This window comes from Musca domestica, unplaced genomic scaffold (genome assembly GCF_030504385.1).
Source record: "Musca domestica strain aabys unplaced genomic scaffold, Musca_domestica.polishedcontigs.V.1.1 58, whole genome shotgun sequence".
Classification (NCBI taxonomy): Eukaryota; Metazoa; Arthropoda; class Insecta; order Diptera; family Muscidae; genus Musca; species Musca domestica.
The window spans coordinates 2,845,030-2,864,907 of record NW_026712360.1 but is presented as its reverse complement, the minus strand read 5'-3'; the positions used below and the strand labels follow the sequence as shown (position 1 = coordinate 2,864,907).

The 19,878-nt window shown below is 39.0% G+C and overlaps 2 protein-coding genes across 2 annotated transcripts in view; one reads left to right on the top strand and one right to left on the bottom strand.

Annotated features, from left to right (window-relative positions):
- Positions 1 to 19,878, top strand: part of LOC101893868 (5-hydroxytryptamine receptor 1A-beta) — a 78,431-nt gene that overhangs the window by 46,201 nt on the left and 12,352 nt on the right. The window contains exons 2-4 of the mRNA XM_020037108.2: positions 14,809 to 15,037; positions 15,343 to 15,468; positions 15,640 to 15,756. Of these exons, the coding sequence (XP_019892667.2) occupies positions 14,816 to 15,037; positions 15,343 to 15,468; positions 15,640 to 15,756 (465 nt within the window). The 5' untranslated portion in view covers positions 14,809 to 14,815. The remainder of the gene's footprint in view (positions 1 to 14,808; positions 15,038 to 15,342; positions 15,469 to 15,639; positions 15,757 to 19,878) is intronic.
- LOC101893705 (uncharacterized) lies at positions 9,673 to 11,027 on the bottom strand. Its single transcript, XM_005184523.4, has one exon. The coding sequence runs from the start codon at positions 10,885 to 10,887 to the stop codon at positions 9,973 to 9,975; it is 915 nt and encodes a 304-aa protein (XP_005184580.1). The 5' UTR covers positions 10,888 to 11,027; the 3' UTR covers positions 9,673 to 9,972.

Sequence of the window (19,878 nt, the reverse complement as noted above, 5' to 3'; positions counted from 1 at the left end):
TTTTAACTCCAGCGTGATTGCAAAAGAAGGACAGACGGGCGGACGGACAGGGCTACATCGTCTTGAAATTTTACGCTGATCAAGAATACATATACTTTGTTAGGTTTAAAATTATTTTTTCGATGAGTCTCAAACGGAATGACGAACTCAATATGCCCTCCATTCTAGGTATGGTGGAGGGTATAAAAATGGGTTTAGATATTTAAAAGAAAGCCGAAATATCAAAAAATGTTTCTTAAAAAAATTAGGTAAGGATTCTAACCAATATTCAACATATTTGGTAAAGTACAGGTATGTATCTATCAGAGATATCTTTTTTTAAAAATGGGTTTAAGGGTCTTGATTTTTATTTTGAAAGGCTTAATTAATGGTCGTGAAAATCCTTGAAAATCCGCCTTAAAAATCCACTTTGATAGGTCTAGTAGTCTTTGAGATAATCACATTTATTATGGCACACCCCAGCGTATGAGTGTTGTCACAATGTATACGCCACATATAAAGAACTTAAAGATTCCTTTTATTTGTTTGCATTTCTTTTTAAATACGGCAATTTTTAACCCTTATGTTACTCGTCATCTCTTATCCCATCTCATCATCGCATTGCAATTGTCACATTTTGATGCCATAATTCAAACAGACAAGAGCTCATAACACAATCACATGTCCTGTTTTTTTTTATTGGATCACAAATCGCAATGTGACAAAAATAATTCCCAACATTAATCAAAAGCCAATAGAAAAAAACAAAAACATTTACAATCCGCTACAAGCTGACTGATCCAATTGCAGGGCAGAGAATCACAATATCGCCACATCGGCCAAAAAATCGACTGTTAGAGGCATTTGTCATTTGATAAATGTTCATTTGATTTGTGGAAGTGGACAAAAGAAAAAAAAACCATAATGGTAGAAGCATGGAAATGCGCTCCCGTAAATTATATACATATAAGGATGTATGGCCGCGGCAAGGAAGCCGGCAGCGTGGGATTGCAGTGAAACAACAACAACAATCCGATTTGCTGTAATGCCGAGCAATTTGAAGAGGAAATTTATGCAAATCCTAAACGAAGCGAAATATGAAACAAAACGATGGCCATAAACGAATCGTATTAACAAGAGATTTCTGTTATGGCTTAGATTGGGCTTGTAATACAGTGGCGGTGGAAAAAAATAATCCGAAAAGGGTTATGATGGAAAACCGAATGATTTTAATATTTTTATTTTTGCAAGAGGTGGCGTATACATTGTGACAGCACTCATACGCAGAGGTGTACCAATGACAAATGTGATTATATCAGGGACTATTAGACCTATGAAAGGTGATTTTTAAGGACTTTCAAAGCCATCAAAAACATCTTTCAAAAATAAATAAATAAACAAATAAATAAAAAAAAAAATAGAAAACCGAACAACCATTTAACGTACCTATGAAGGATATATGCCTGGATTTTTATAAATATTTTGAAGAAAACCCATGAGAGCAGTTAACTTAATTTCAAAGATTTTTTTTCAAGGCACCACAGCCCCATAATATTGCGCTTTGGAATAATAATAATAATAATAATAATAATAATAATAATAATAATAATAATAATAATAATAATAATAATAATAATAAAAATAATAATAATAATAATAATAATAATAATAATAATAATAATAATAATAATAATAATAATAATAATAATAATAATAATAATAATAATAATAATAATAATAATAATAATAATAATAATAATAATAATAATAATAATAATAATAATAATAATAATAATAATAATAATAAATTAAATAAAAATCCCTCTGGCCACCTATACGTATGCCTATTGTCACCATTCATACGCCACAGAGTCCCAGCAAAACATTGATCTTTTTACAATGGAGAAGAATATATTTCAATTGCCATTTCATGCATTATTTTGCAGTGATTGTCAAAACTCTTAACCGAGGAATTTTTCGAAAACTAAAATTTGATTTAATTTCGAAAGGACTAAAGGGCGAACATATTTTTTTAAGGATAAAGAGAAACTAATTTTTTGAAGTAATTTTCAAGCATACAGAGGCACAAACTTGTATGGAGGTTATGTTAAGTTCGTCATTCCATTCATTCAAAAAAAAAAAAAACTAGTTTAAATAAAAAAAAAAAAAAAATAAAAAAATTAAAAAATTAAAAAATTGTCCACAGACCCACGGTCCATAATTTTTCCGAATATTCTTTCATACACCCCTGAATCCATATTTTTGAGGCTTCTTGTTATAACCCTTTCCTGCTACTCCATTCCAGACACATTCCACTGTGTGTGATATATTTATTCTCGGAATGTTGGTTGTTTATTATTTTCCAGTTTTGCGATTTTTATTTACAGAAACACACACACACAGAGATTCATGCTATGATGATACAATTTAACAGACCATAAATTTATTTATTTATATACAGTCACATACATACATACACAGATATTTCTCTGTAAACAAACATCCAGCTATAAATGATGTAGACAGGCGTACTTTGGATACAAAAACAAATGCAGTTGCTGTTGGACTTGGTTATGACGGCACATGCAAGTGATTCCATTTGGTTTTGACAAATTTCCCAGGACAATGGGCAAAAAAAAAATGTACGATAAAACAACAAATTTTAGTGCAAATCAGGGATGTGGCTAAGGGAGGGAATTTTTGGATAATTTACTAATTTTTAAATGTGAAAATTTAGATTTAGGAAAAATATTTTGAAATTTAATATTTAGATTTTTTCGGAAATTTTGAAAATAATAAGTTATGGCAATACCTACACATGCTTCATGAAATCGATAATAAGCAACTAGGACACGGAATACATGTGTTATTATGGTTTATGTTTCATGGATAGCATGTAAAGAGAATAAGATCTCTATCAATGCCGAAGAGTAAATATCTGCCTTTCTCTCCACTCTGAATTTTGAAAATTTTCCTCTCCTTAAATAATTTTTAATTCTGTTTCCCTGACTGCGTCCCTGGCACAAATTCCATTAAAAACTATTGTTTCATCTCTTCAGGCCGATCTGAAATTGTAGTTTTTAGATTTCAGTACAAATAATATATTATTATTTTTGCTGTGATTTGTTTCGACTCTATTTTTTTGGTTATTTTTCTATAAACATTTGTGTGAGAATGTCCATGTGTCTCAACTGGTTGAAATTGAGGCCGACAAAAAAAGCCGGGGTAATGTAGGCCAAACATACTGGACAAAATATAACAATAAATAAATGTGCACCGACACAGTCACACACACACAAAAAACTAAATAAAATTAAAATGCAATTCGTGTGTGTATGTGTGTGTGTGTGCTACTGTTGAAATATTGTGTCCCATAGACAGGAGTCTCTATTCGTTTTTTTTTGTTCTTTGATTAAATGGCCCATAAATCTTCCATTTGAAATGGGGACTGTTTGTGATTTACTGGACATGTTATAGGATCAGAGATTTTTGTGTGTGTATGTATTTTGAGTTCCAGTCGTATAAATCAATTATTTAAACATTCTATTTAACAAGCCATTAAAGAAAAACAAATTGAAAAAAATAGTAATAATTTCTATGTGGGGCGTATACGTTGTGTCGACACTCATACGTTCTGGGATACCAGTGGAAACTAGAGATGGTTTATTTTCAAAAAAAAAAAAAAAAAAAAAAAAAAAAAATCAAATAAATTTTCAATCAAATATTCTTTTCCTTCATAATGTGATCCCTCATGGGTTAAAATGTTGAAAGTTTATTAATATTTTCCAACAACAGCTAAAATCGAAAATACGATTTCTAAAGGTACACATACAAAAGAAGCTTGAAGTCATAGCAAAGCATATTTTGTGACATTTCATAACGGGACTTCAGAGCCGCACTTAAATCCTGCCGTCGTTTCCCATTATAATTTGACAATAATATGCCTAACCATGACTTCAATCTTTGTATGTACTTGCACACCAAGGGTGGAAACACATAAAGCGCATTTTTGGCTGGCTTAAGTCATCGGCTGGCTCCTCCTTAAGGAATATTTTTGTAAACAACCTTTATGTATTACTGTAGCTGTTTAAGTTCAATTTGTATAAATTCCGTAAAAAAAAATATATATAAATAAATAAAAAAATCATAATTGTAGCGTATACGTTGTGACGCCACTCATACGCTCTGGGGTACCAATGGAAAGAAGATTTCTTTTATTTTTAGAATATCAGAAAACATTTGTTAAAGTTTGTAATTTTTTACAATTTTTCTTTTCTTTTTTAAATATTTATAAACAAACCTTGCTTCCATGTTAGAAATTTTTTTTTTAAATTTTTTTTCAAAATTATTCTTTTGACAATATCCCATTGTCAAAACGTATGCTGGGTGATATGAAAAAAAACCTTAATCAACTTCAGACTGCTATCATATCTAAGCCACTCGTCCGACAGCTGTTAAAATTATTCCAGTGATAGCTCATTATATTGTCTACAAGCGTCCGAAAGCATTTTGGAGAGAATTTTCCAGAAAAAAAGTTATTCGTGATGGAGGAATTCAAGCGTGATAGTGTGATTTCTTTATTTTTGGCTGGAAAACCACAAGTGGCTATCGTTAGAGCACTCCAGCATTTAAATGTGAATAAACCTTTTGTGTCTCGTACCATGGCTCGTTACCGTAATACTGATAGCGAAGACCGACGTCAAGTGAAGTGGAAGGAAGAAACCAGCAACATCAGCAAAAATGGGTCGAAAAGAAAAGAAGCGAATTGATCGAAACCCGCATTGCAGTGGCCGAAAAATGGCTCGTGAGCTGAAGATATTGCAATATTCCATTCGGCAAATATTGAAAAATGAGGTCGGGGTAAAGCCATTGAAATTTCAAAAATTGTAAGAACTTACACCGCAATAGAAAGAAAATTGACTCAAAAGAGCTAAAGATTTGCTACGCTTGGTCGAAAGGTGTGAACTGCCGAATTTGGTTTTCTCCGATGATAAAACATTCGTTGTCCAACAGTTAGTAAACAAACAAAATGATCCGCTCGTGTTTACTTGTCAAAGAGGTCAAGTCAGCTGAAAGTGTGCACCTCGGTTGGCCACCAGAACTCAAGCGCCGGCCATGGTGATGGTGTGGGCCGCCGTAAAAGCCTATGGTCGCTCTCCGCTCGTATTAATCGACGGTGGCATCAGAATAAATGCCGAATATTACCGCGAAAATATTCTGAAGGGTGTAAAAGCCTGGGGCACGCAAACATTTTGGCCGTAGGCCTTGGATATTCCAACAGGACTCAGCACCATTGCACTCAACACGCGCCACCCAAGAATGGTTACAAAATAAGGTTTCTCGCGTAATTTCCAGCACACAATGGCCACCAAAATCTCTGGATACCAATCCGTTGGACTATTGTGTCTGGAGTATTTTGGAAAGCAAGCTTGGCACTAAAAAATGCCAAATTGTCGATCACGTCAAGCAAGCGTTTCGCCAGGAATGGGCCAAAATACCGCAGAGCAAAATTTGGGCAGAGTGTGATGGTTTTATTGGCCGTTTGAAGGCCATAATTCATGCCAAAAGTGACCAATTCGAGCAAATCTAAACTTATTCTAAAATTTGAATCTATTTCTGACATTCAATAAAATGAAAAAAGAAAATGTAAAAATTATGGCGTTTAACTTTGTTGCAGTTTTTCTTATCTCACCCTGTATATATGGTGTATACATTGTGACATCACTCATACGTACCGATGTACTGAGAAGGAAATATGTTAATGGCTATTTCTTAGATTACACTGTGTGATGATTATTTTAAATTTTATCAATAATTACAGAGAACAACCGACAGATTAAGGAATTAAAACTAAAACATCAGACACGTGTATGGGCGTTTTAAAAGTTTACATCGCCAAGTAACGTCAACCGAGGGCACAAGTTTCCCCCTCTTTCAAATTTTCGGAATTTTTCGAATGAAGATTCCTCGGAATCTGTGCATTTTAGGTATATAGTGTCTTTGGCAATATTGGAAATAAAAATTCAAAGAATTTTAACCCTCAGCATATTTTGGAAAAGAGATCAAAAGGACTCTTTTCCAAAATATGCTTAGAAATTCCCTTAAAACGGGATCGTAGCAAGTTGAAACATTCCACAAAATTATTTATCATAAAATTTTACTATACGTCCGGAAAGGCACCATAAGTCTTGATCTAACCCAAACGCCAAGAATTCAAATACATTGAAGAGACATTTTGGGGTTAAAACCATACTTCACAAGAGTGCTTCTTACTAGAAGGACAACAATGCTTCTTATTAGAAGGATGAAGTCAAAGAGAAAAATATTCTTCATTAAATTTCACTATCAGTTTCCCCAGAAAAGAAATCTCTATAACCATTGTATGTCAAAAAAATATTTGCATCAATGTTCCAAAAAAAAAAAAAAAAAAAGGAAAATATTCCTTTAATTTTTTTTATAGCCTAAGCTGGTTAACTCATATTGATCAGCTTGTTAGCTCACATCGTTGAGCTGAATAACTCACACCGATGGCTCACATCTGACGAAGTTTCTTTACCTCTAATTGTACCACCTGGCGTATACGTTATGACAATATGTATACGCCATCATATTAATTTCCCATGAAATCTAAGTTCTCTCTACTTCAAATCTTCTTAGATGTTTACCACCAACATATTTATTCATTATTATTTTTATTTGTACACAATGACACACATCCACACTTGCATACATTTAAATGATCAATTTAAATATATCCTGAACAAGTTTTTTTCCCTTCGCCTGCATGTGTGTAACTTAGAGATAAGAGCAAGAAAAAGGACCAGGCAGACAGACAGACAATCCTCTTTCAAGTGTTGTAACATTGTAATGTAAACACGCAAACACGGAATGTGTGTGTGAGTGTAATTTAAACGTATTTTATTCGCTCCCCTCTTCTTCTCGTTTTTTCCTTGTTTTCCTCTTCACTCGAGTAAACAGTCTTTTGTTATTATTTGTGTTTATTTTTGTCATTTGTCTTGTTGTAACAAGACAAACAAAGCATCATTGCGTTGTTGCTCCTGTGTTTTTTTTTTTTCGCTCCCTCTCTCTCTCTCTCCCCAACTCCAACTGCCGGTTTCAATTCTCTCGTGTCGATTTAATGTGTGGAGTGCCGTTGTTGTTGCTGCTGCCGCTGCCGTTGTGGTGGCAGACTATGTCGCTGTTATTTCTGTTGTTGATGTCGAACTTAATACGTGTGTACCAAATTATGAAGGGAATTGCTAACAAATTTCTGTTAAAAACTGGGACATGTATGAAATAATCGTAAACATAATTGTGTGTGTGCGTGTGTGTGTGTGAGCCTGTTCGTGTTCAGACAATCCCATTATATGTCATGGTTGTTCATTTCGGTGGCATTGTTTGAAGAGTTTTCCGAGGAGAAGGAAATGATAGCGAGAAGTTGAAGATAAATTTCGCAAATAATGAGAACAAATAAATAAATAATCATTACGAGAGGGGAGGGGACAGCTAGGCGTATGGCTGTTGCCACAACGTATACGCCATCGGGTGCAGTTAATTAAATTAACCGGGTGAAATGAAGATGTACGAAAATTGTGAGAAATGAAAGGAATATTTAAAAAAAAAAATAAAAATTATCTGTTGGATTTGCCGACAGATGTATATCCTCAGCCAATATTCGATTATTTATTTAGAAAATGTTAAAATGTGCGTGAGGTACCAGATATGGTCGACCGAAGTATTTTGTTTTTATACTTCATCTAATACAGATGAAAATAAAATAAATAAAATTAAACAATCGATATGAGCTAGGCAGCTCATCGATGTGAGCTAGTCAGATCATCGATATGAGGTAGTCAGCTTTTCGAAATAAGCTAGGCAGCTTAGCGATATGAGCTGGTCAGCTTATTTATATGAGCTAGTCGGCTAATCGATAGGAGATACTCAGCTCATCGATATGAGCTAGCCTGCTCTTCGATATGAGCCGGCCAGCTCAGCGATATGAGCTACTCAGCTCATCGATATGAGCTGGGCAGCTCATCGATATGAGCTGGGCAGCTCATCGATATGAGCTGGGCAGCTCATCGATATGAGCTAGCCAGCTCATCGATGTGAGCTAGCCAGCTCATCGATAAGAGCTATTCAGCTCATCGATATGAGCTAGTCAGCTCATCGATATGAGCTGGTCAGCTCATCGATGTGAGCTAGTCAGCCCTTCGATATAAGCTAGTCTGCTCATCGATATGAGCTGATCAGATCATCGATATGAACATCGAAGCAGCTCATCGATATGAGCTACTCAGCTCATCGATGTGAGCTACTCAGCTCATCCAAGAGCTAGGCAGCTCATCGATATTAGCTAGTCAGCTCATCGACATGAACTAGTCTGCTCATCGATATGAGCTAGTCATCTCAGCTCATCAATACGAGCTACTCAGCTCATCGATACGAGCTACTCAGCTCATCGATATGAGCTAGGCAGCCCATCGATATGAGCTCACCAGCCCATCGATGTGAGCTAGCCAGCTCATCGTTGTGAGCTACTCAGCTCATCGAGCTACTCAGCTTATCGAGCTACATATATGAGCTGGTCATCTCATCCATATGAGTTGGTTAGCTCATTCATATGAGTTGGTCAGCTCATCCATATGAGCTCCTCAGCTCATCGATATGAGCTGCTCAGCTCATCGATGTGATCTAGCCAGCTCATGGATATGAGCTAGTCAGCAAATCGATATGAGCTAATCTGCTCATCGATGTGAGCTAGTCAGCTCATCGATATGAGCTTGTCAGCTGATCGATAAGAGCTAGTCTGCTCATCAATATGAGCTAGTCAGCTATATGAGCTAGTCAGCTATATGAGCTATTCAGCTCATCGATATGAGCCAGCCAGCTTATCGATATGAGCTATTCAGCTCATCGATGTGAGCTACTCAGCTCTTCGATATGAGCTAGTCAGCTCATCGATGTGAGCTACTCAGCTCATCGATATGAGCTACTCAGCTCATTGATGTGAGCAAGCAAGCTCATCGATGTAAGCTAGCCAGCTCATCGATGTGAGGTAGGCAGCTCATCGATATGAGCTACTCATCCATGAACTGGTCAGCTCATCGATATGAGCTGGTCAGCTCATCGATATGAGCTAGGTAGCTCATCGATAAGAGCTAGGCAGCTCATCGATGCAACTCATCCATGAACTGGTCAGCTCATTAATGTAAGCTAGTCAGCTCATCGATCTGAGCTAGTCAGCTCATCCTTGAGCTATGCCACTCATCCTTGAGCCAGTCTTCTCATCCTGGAGCCAATCAGCTCATCCAGCTCCTCATGGAAGAATTCTGAATGTATTTTCTATTGCCCCCCATGACGTATGAGTATTGTCATAATGTATACGTCATGGTATACATACTTTTGAATATATCAATATTCCACTATCCTTTGTTATTTTTCCACTAAATACACACTATCCTCCTTAATATCCTGCCACGAAATACCCAGAAAAAGGAATTAATTAAAACTATGAATATGAAAACCCCCCCGAAAACATTGATACAAAGTAAAATCAAATATAGTTTCAGTCCATTGCAATCTTTTGCTTTTCCCAGAATTTCATTTGAATCCGCTTAGTGAGGGATAACTACAGGTTGTAAGCAGTTTGCAGTGTAGGTGGGGGACTACGAAGGAATACATATCACAGGATTTATCGAGAATTCATTGTGTTGATTTTATTAAAAGCTTCGAAGTAAAATTGTTACATATCTCTTTCTCGCTGGTCATTGTGTCTCTCGATGATTATTCGATTCGATATCGCATTTCCTGGAACAAAGGATATGTCTTGTTTACAATATGAAATAATCCCGAGCAGAATTGAAATGGGTTGTCTTTTTTTGGGGCAATATTTAAATGTTCCAATTTTGTTTTTTTTTTTTAATTTTTTTTGGGAGAAAATATCTTTTCAATTTATTATTCATTCATTCATTCACTCATTCCCGCACTGGCTCACAACACGCCACACGTGCTGACATAAATCTCCCTCAACGGCCTGCCATTGTCGGATACTTCACAGTTTTGCAAATGTTGCAACACATGTTGGCCACGCCGAATGCGGCCAAAGGCAATCCTTTTGCCATTCAAAACATCGATGGGCCTGAAACTCACACTGAAGCTGATGAAACGGAATTTACTGCCACGCAAATAACGGCTGGGAAACGACAGAATGCCTGCAGCACTGCCATGATTGATGGCCATCGGATCGTGTTCGATGTTGGGTATGGTCAGGGCATTCTTGTCCATCAAATGCAGTTCGGCCTCCAGCCAGAGGTGCAACAGGACACGGGTGAGTTTAAAACGTGCCGGCTGTTGGGCCAGGCAGATGCGTACAAATTGTAGAACAATTTCCGGACAGGCTTCGGTGAAGAGTTGGACAACCAGCCGTCCCAAAGGTTGGCCATGCTCTGAGTGCAAATCAAGAAATATTTGAGGTCTTAGCAGTTTCATCAGCTGGCTGGGACTTTTTATGAATGGCAATTGGCGATAACGTTGCCAGACATGATAGGGTATATCGCTGGACAAACTTGGGCCGGTACGTTGCTTGCATTTCAATTTCTTGCTGCCATGATCCAATGATAAGCTGGATGAGTTCGAGTCATGTGTGGTTAATTGCCGACCTCCGACTTCCTTGAAAGGACAACAGCTACATGATTGTCTCAACGCCACTGCATTTGGAGATTGTGTAAAAGTCCTGCTGCTGCCTTTCTGACACAGAGCCATCATCATTTCAAGGAAAGTTAATTTTCTTTGTTCCCCCGGATCTCCGTTCCGCTTGGCCGGCGCTTGACTATTTACCAAGCTGGTGGCATTTTGAATGCGTAAACGATGTTGACGATATCTTTTCTTGCGTTCAATTTCATTCATGTTGCGGATTTTGCATAGTAATTTTCTCCAAGAGAGTTTGGGGGAGAGGATATGGAATTTTTGGGAAATTTGTTCTCCGAAAATTTTCAGAAAATTGGAAAAAATTTTTTAGTATTATTTTTTAATTGTCAAATTTTGGTTTTTGAGAAATGCACTGAAAAAAAATTGAGTTCGATTTTTTTAAATGGCATTAACGGTGGGTTTAAAATAAGTTGCTCGAGTGGCGTATAAGTGTTGACATCCATCATACGCACCATGGGTCCGAGAAATTAAAATTTAAAAGTAAAAATCATGGCCCATATAAGGTCGATCGCTAAGACCATCCGACGACAACTTCACAAAACGGTCTTAAAAAAAGAAAAAAATCAGGTCACAGTGGCGTATAATTAACGCCGTTACTCATACGCACCAAGGAGGGCGAAATCACTTTGAAGAAGCCCAAACATTTGACGGTATCATAAGCTCTCTATCATACTGTAGGCTTCTCAATCTCACTAGAGCCTCGCCAGCTCACTATAGACTCTCAGACTCATCACAAGCTCGCCAGCACCCTGGAGGCTCTGCACCTCTTCTAAATCGACTCCCTGGTTTAATATAAACTCACTATAGGCTTGCCAGTTAACTGGAGGTTCTTCAGTTTTCTATAGGATTGCCAGCTCCCTAGAAACTCACCAGATCAATATGGGCTAGCTACAAACTAGCCACTTCACTGTCGGCTCACCAGATCTCCATTGGCTCATAAGAATAATATAGGCTCACTATAAGCCCGTCAACTCAAAATAGAGTTGCCAGCTCACTATGGGCTCTCCAGCTTTTTGTAGGCTTGCCAACCAACTTAAAGCTTACCAGCTCATTATAAGCTCACTAGAGGCCCAACTATAGGGTCAATAGATAAATATAGGCTCACCAGTTCTAAAAAGCTTCGCCAGTTCACTATAGACTTTTTGACACATCATAAGCTCGCCAGCTCACTGTAGGCGTCCAGCGCTCGATTTGCTCTCCAGCTCACCTTCAGTTATCCAGCCTACTATAGAGACTCCAGATCGACTCACTGGCTCAATATAGGCTGACTATGAGCTCGCCAGTTAACTACAGGTTTGCCAGTTATCCATTGGGTTGCCAGGTTTTTAAAAGCTCAACAGACCGATATAGGCTCACTATAAACTCACAACTTCACTGTACGCTCCCTATAGGCTAACAAGCCCAATAAGGGCTCCCTATAAGACCGAAATCTCTAAATTGAGTTGCCAGCTCATCAGCATAAGTTCACTAGCTTATTATATGAAGGCTAGTCAGCTAACTATAGACCTACCAGCTCATTATTAGCTCTCTAGGGGCCCGACTAAAGGGTCAATAGATAAATATAGGCTCACTAGTTCTCTTCAACTCATTATAAGCTCGCAAGCTCACAGTAAACACCCAGCGCACGATTTGCTCTCCAGCTCACCTTCAATTATCCAACCTACTATACTGACTCCATATCGACTCACTGGCTCAATATAGGCTGACTAAAAGCTCGCCTTTTAACCACAGGTTCGCCAGTTTTCCATTGGATTGCCAGGCTTTTAAAAGCTCAACAGATCGATATAGGTTCGCCACTTAACTGTACGCTCAGCATGGGCTCACAAGCCGAATATAAGCTCGGTCTAACCCATCCAACGTACAGCAGAGTTACTAGCTCACTTCGGGTTCATCAGCTCACTAGAGGCCCGACTTTAGTCTCATCAGCTCAATATAGGCTCTCTATAGCCTCGCCAGCTCACTAAGGACTCATAGGCCCTACAACTATTTATAGGCCTACCAGCTCAATAAAGGTCTCTATAGCCTTACCAGTTAACTATAAGCTCAGCAGTTCCATAAAGTCTTAACATGGCCTCAATATAGATTCACCACCTTGTTATGACCTTACTAGCTTAATATGGGCTCTCAAGCCCTCCAGGTCACTATGGAATCACCAGCTCAATATGGACCCATTATAACCTCAACAGCCCCATTATAACCTCAACTCGTGAGCTTACTACAGGCTTAACAGCTCAATATAAGCTCACTATAAACCCACCAGTTTACCATGGACTTCCTAGTTCGCCCGACCGGCTATGCTGCGGACAGGGTCAGTTTTCTATAGGATTGTCCGCTCATTATAAGATCACCAGATCGATACAAGGTCACTATAATCTCACCACTTCACTGTAGGCTCACCAGCATACCATAGGCTTACAAGCATAATATAGGCTCACTATAAGCCCTACAGCTCACTATGGGCTCTTCAGCTCAATATAGGCCCTCTATAGTCTTGCCAGCTCACTTTAGATTCGTAAGTTTCCTACAGGCTTAACAGCTCAATATAAGCTCATTATAAACTCGTCAGTTTACCATGGATTTGCCAGTTCACTAAGTGATTGTCAGCTTATTGTAGGCTCATCTGTTAAATTTAGGCTTTCAATAGCCTCACCAGCTCATTGTAAGCTCAGCAGCTCATTGTAAGCTCAGCAGCTCCACGAAGACTTAATATTGGCTCACTAGCTCGATATGGGTTTGCTAGCTCTTTATAGGTTAACAAGCTCAATATAGGTTCACTACAATCGCATGAGCTTACTTCAGGCTCATTATTTACACTATAGTTCAATATAGGCTCACTATTGGCTCACCAGCCCAATATAGGTGCCCTATAAGTCTGTCAGTTTATCGTGAACTTTGGCAGTTCACTATCGGCTCGTTGGCTCACTAGCTTACTATTAACACAATGACTCACTATAAACTCACTATGGCCTCAACAGCTCAATATTGGCCCATTACAGGCTCGCAGACTCACTTTGGGCTCGTTTGCTAACTACAGACCAACCAGTTTAATGTAGACTCATTGTAAGCCCCTCAGCTTCACCAAGGACATGTCTGGTTATTGCAGACCGACTAGCTCAGTATAGGTTCACCTGCTCACTATGGCCTCACTAGGTCGATTTAGGTATATTATGTGCTCTCAGGCAAACCATGGGCTCGCAAGCTCACAACAGGACTACCAGCTCTATATTGGTTCACTATAAGCCCCTCAGCTTCACAATGGACATAACCTGGTATTTTAGACCGACTAGCTCAATATGGGTTCACCTGCTCACTATGTCCTAATCATATCAACGAAGGTCTATTATATGCTCGCAGGCTCACTATGGACTCGTAAGCCCACTCCAGGACTACCAGCTCAATATAAGCCCTTTAGCTTAACCATTGACATACCAGCTTATTGTAGACGGACTAGCTCAATATAGGTTAACCTGCTCATTATGTCCTCACCACGTCAATGTAAGCCCATTATATGCTTGCAGGCTTATTATGGGCTCGAAGTTCACTACAGGACTACCAGCTCAATATAGGCTTACTATAAGTCCTCCAGATCATCATAGACTTGATAACACACTATAGGCTTACTATAAGCGCTGCAGCTCATCATAGACTTGCCCGCTCGCTAGAGACTAGCTAAGCACACTATTGGTACGCCAAGCTTACAGTTGGATCGTCAACTTAATAGAGGCTTTCCAGTTAATTTTAGGCTCATCAGCTCATTTAAGGATAGCCAGTTCTCTACAGAGCACATTTAATGGTATTGGGAAACTGCAACTCAGGATGGCTGAATAATGAATTCTAAAAAGAAATTAACAAGGTGACGTATACTTACTGTCAGTAATTATACGCCACAGTGTTCTCCGCACGAAACATGATTTTTTAGGCTGTCAGGTTAGGGTTTCCATAAGAACTTTTCCATTCAGCCACCCTGAATTATAATTCCAATAAAAAAAAAATAATAATAATAAGTATTGCCATCACTTACACGCCAGGGTGTTCTTCAAAGAACACATTCATTTTACACTGCAATTGTTTTCATCTTCCCCCCCTTTTTTTTCTTTTCCTATTTCTTTTTTTCTGCAGCATTGCAATGGACCTGAAATCCGGTACATTATTGGTACCACCGGCAGTTAAAAACTCAAGTTGTTCCCATCCCCGCTATACCAGCCATAATTTCCTGCAGCATGTCGGCATTGTTGAGACCGTCGAGGCGGTGCTAATACTCATCCTAACGCTGGGCGTAATTGGGGCCAATGCCCTGGTCATATTTGTCATAAACAACAGACGCTATTCACCCTATATACATCAGCAGGTAAAGTAGAATAAGAATTGGTCTTTGTTTTTTGATTTGAATTATTCAATTTGAAAAATGCTCCTCCGTTTTTTTGTTTGTTTGTTTGGGAGATGGAACTGTCTGGCTGCAGCTGCCGTGGCATTAAAAATTCCCTTCGTTTTTGTTCTGCTGCTCAATTTACTGACATGCTGTCCTATTTTTTGTTTTCCTTTCTCTTTTTTGTGTTTTCACTTCCGTTCGATAATGGTGGCGTTGGCTTGGACTGCTGCTGTTATCGTTGTGGGTCATGTCTGGTGTCTGTTGTCCGCATTTGAATTTCGCAGCCTCGTTATTTGCTAACATCGCTGGCTTTGAATGACCTCACCATTGGTTTGCTCATCACCCCCTTTGGTCTACTGCCAGCATTGTTCCATTGCTGGCCTTATGGTGAAATATTTTGCCAGATTCAGGTAAGTTGGAAAAACTTAGAATGGGAAAATTTCAATTTAGCCAAGGCTGAATTTGGATTTTTAAAGAAAAAATCTCTTCTAGGCAGAAAAGAAATTCTGAGGAGGTCCCGAATTAAACCAGGTTGAGTTGAGATTTCCAAGAAAATATTTTTATTTTTTTTTTGGTTTCAGGGTCTCTTGCGCGGTGCATTATCCCAGCAGAGTGCTGTCATCCTTGTCTGCATGGCCGTCGACAGATATATGTGTTCGCTACATCCGCGTCGCTACTATCAACATTCGAGTAAAAAGGTAAGTTAGGGAAAACCTGTTTATATTCATCGATTCTGGAATTCTCTCTTCTCTCCCTTGATTTTAATTTGCTGGTCCCATAAAATACCCAAAAACGTGTTGTCCCCCGTCGTTTTTTTTTTTTAGATTTTTTTGAGATTTACATAGTTTCCACTCTCGCTGCAAAATCGCCACCTCATTGTAGACTAATCAGGTCAATACAGGTGTAGCAGCTTACTATAGACTCATTATAAGCTCACCAGCTCAGTAGAGGCCATGGGGCTTATTATATTAATATAGGCTCTCCTGCTTAATATAGGTTATGTAGAAGCTCAAAGGTTTACTATATGCTCAACAATTCTCTATAGGCTCCCAAGCTCAGTATAGACTCTCCAGCTCACTATGAGCTCGACAGATCACCATATGCTCACCAGTGTGGGCTCGCCAGTACAATATAGACTCGTTATAGACCCGAGAGCTCACTACAGGCTCAGAAACCTCAAGTAGGTCTCCCCATAGAGACACCAGCTCACTGTAGACACACCAGCTCAATATAGGCTCATCACCTAAACATGAGTTCACTATTTCCATATAGTCTCATCAGCTCACCATAGGCTCGACAATTCAATATAGGCTCATTGTAAACTCTCCAGCTAACTCACCAGTACAATATAGGCTCATTATAGGCCCGAGAGCTCACTACAGGCTCAGAACCTCAATTAAGGCCCATACAGTCACCAGCTAACTATAGACCCATCAGCACAATATTGGCTCACAACTGAACATAGGCTCACTAAAGGACCAACAGCTTATTATAGGCCCAACAGCTTACCATAGGCTTTCTTCTTCAATATAGGCCCACTATGATCTCGGCAGCCCACTATAGGCTCACTAGCTCAATATAGGCTCATTATAATCTCTCCAATTAACAAAAGACCCGACAGCTCGCTATAGACTCACTAGAAGCTCATCAGCTAACTATAAGACTATAGCCTCAACAGCTCAATATAAGCCAAATAGAAGCTCACCAGTGCAATATAGCCTCATTATAGATCCCAGAGCTTACTATAGGCTCAGAATCTCAATTAAGGTTCCTATAGACACACCAACACAATATAGGCTTACCACTTAAACATAGGATCACTAAAGGACCAACAGATTACTATAGGCTCACATCTTCAATATAGGTTCTCTATAATCTTGGCAGCTCACTATAGGCTCACCAGCTCAATATAGACTCATTATAAGCTCTCTAGTTAACAATAGACCCGACAGCCCACTATAGACTCACTAGAAGCTCATCAGCTCACTATAGGCCCGACAGAGTATTATAGGCTCAACAGCTAAATATAGGCTCAATAGAAGTTTACAGGTTCTGTATAGACTCACCATTAGAATATGGGCTAATTATAGGCCAACCACTAATTATTGATCCGAGAGCTCACTATAGGCTCACAACATCAATTAGGACTTCCCACAGAGTCACCAGCTCGCTACAGACACACCAGCTCAATATAGGCTCATCATTTAGACATAGGCTCACTAAAAGCCTAAGAGTTCATTATGGGCCCGATAGTTTACCATAGGCTCTCTACTTCAATATAGGCGCTCTATGGTCTCGGCAGCTCACTTAAGAATCACCAGCTCACTATAGGCTCGACAAATCACTATATGCTGACGAGCTTAATATAGGCTCATTATAAGCTCTCCAGTTCACTGTAGGCCCAACAGCTCACTGTGGGCTCACTAGAAGCTTATCAGCTCACAACAGATCGCTATAGGCTCATTTGAAGCTTTACCCGTACAATATAGGCCCAATAGCTTAGAATAGAACCGACATCTCACCTATAGACTCACCAACTCAATATAGGCTGTCGGCAACTTCAGCAGTTTTCTATATGCTTCCCAGCTCACGATGGGCTCAATATAAGCTTTCTAGTTCACTATAGGCTAAGTAGCTCAACATAGGCCTCCTGCTCAGTATAGCCTCGAAGGGTCACCATTGGTTTGTCAGGCTCCCTATGGACTCGTCAGTTCACTTCAAGTGCACCAACTGACTATTAGATTCCTAGATCACTAATAGCTCACTTATGACTTACTATAGGCTCACTAGCTTACTGTGGGCTCAACAGTTCACTATAGGCTCTCCAGATCACTATTGGCTCCCTATGTCGCTATAGCCTTGTTAGGTCACTCTAGGATAGCCTATAGTTACTATTAATTGAATTTAGGCTCGGTAGCTCACTATAGACTCTTTACGCCGTTATAGACTTGAGAGGTTACGCTTAACTTGCCAGCTCACTAATGCTTGGCTATAAATTGCTCACAATATACTTGCTAGCTCAACATAGGATCTCCAGATTACTATAAGCTCGCTAGGTAACTATAGGCTCCCTAGGACTCTATGGGCGTGCTAACGGCTCACCAGCTTACTTTGGGCTCAACAACTCACTGTAAGCTCTCCAGCTCACTATGGGCTCCCTAGAGCACTCTAGCCTTGCTAGGTCACTATTGGATCGCCTATAGTCACTATGGATTGATTATAGGCTCGTCAGCTCACTATAGCCTCTTTACGTCATTATAGCTTTGAGAGGTTATTGTGAATTTGTCAACTCAATATTGACTCGCCAGCTCACTAATGTTTGGCTATAGATTCAATTGCTCACAATAGACTTGCTAGCTCAACATAGGATCTCCAGATTACTATAAGCTCGCTAGGTAACTATAGGCTCCCTAGGTCTCTATGGACGTGCTAACGGCTACTTAAGGCGCACTATAGGCACACCAGCTTACTTTGGGCTCAACAAGCCACTATAAGCTCTCCTGCTCACTATTGGCTCCCTAGGCCACTGTAGCCTTGCTAGGTCACTATAGGATCGCCTATAGTCACTATGGATTGTTTATAGGCTCGACAGCTCACTATAGCCTCTTTACTTCATTATAGACTTGATAGGTTACTCTAAACTTGTCAACTCAATATTGACTCGCCAGCTCACTAATGGTTCACTATAGACTCAATAGATCACAATAGATTAGATAGCTCAGCATAGGCTCTTTAACTTACCACAATCCAGCTAGGTGACTATAGATTCCCTAGGACTAGGACTATGGGGTCACTATAGACTCATTACGCTCCCAAGGCTCCCAAGGCTACAAAAGGCTCAATAGCTCTATGTAGACTCGCCATGTCACTAATGGCTCTCTTTTGGATCTCCAGCTAACAAAAGGCTCGTAAAATTACCAAAAAAATATATATTATTATAATTTTTTGTTTAAGTCCCAAGTTTTGGACATGGACATTAAAATTTAAGCTAAAATGTCTTTTTTTCTAAATGTGACATTGAATGTGACACGGAAGAGAGGTGTAGCGGGGTGGGAGGGGTAGTTTGGCAGAACAATGCCAATATTACAAGGATCTATTTTACACAGTTTAATGTTCTACTTGTTTGTTGTTTCGGGGAAAGTTGGCTTTAACTGAGTTTGGAGTGGCAGTAAAAGAACGAATTCAGGGGCGTAGGCATTGGGGGAGGGGGCTTAAGACTGATATATTTTTCATTTTTTTTTTTCTAGAAAAAAGTCAGACATCCTCTCCAAGGAGCTTTTAATTTGTTCTTGCGGATTTAAATGACTTTTCGACGTCCCCCCTTCCTCTACGCCCCTGGCACAAATTTGACACGAAACCAAAAAGTTTGTTTTTTTCGAAAACTACTACAAGAAGATAATGTAAACGAATTGAGTTGGTTATATTATTTTTGTTTGTTTGGCTTGGCTTGGCTTGGCTTATTGTGGCCCAACATTCATTGGAGACCATTTGGCAGCCTCAGCCAAGTCAGCCCACTTAAGGATTAGTTGGGCAACTCACAGAAAACCAAAAACAATGGCAACAACAAAATTTCAGAATAAAAAATAACAATTACTTGGAGTATTGAAACTACAACAAAAGTGAACAGAGCTAGGGGCGGGCAGGGGGCTGTAACGAAACGTATCTTTATTTTGTAAATGATTTTGAATGAGATAAGTGTTATTACTTTGGAATTTTCCAAAAAATAGATTTAATAAAAGTTACTGGAGAAAATTTATGATATTGAGAGGAAAATGGAGAATTTTTCAAGGGGAAAATCATATTCGGAAGGCAGAATAAAA

Excerpts from the sequence above, each read along its gene's own strand:
- LOC101893705 (XM_005184523.4), bottom strand. The coding sequence starts at position 10,887 with ATGAATGAAATTGAACGCAAGAAAAGATATCGTCAACATCGTTTACGC.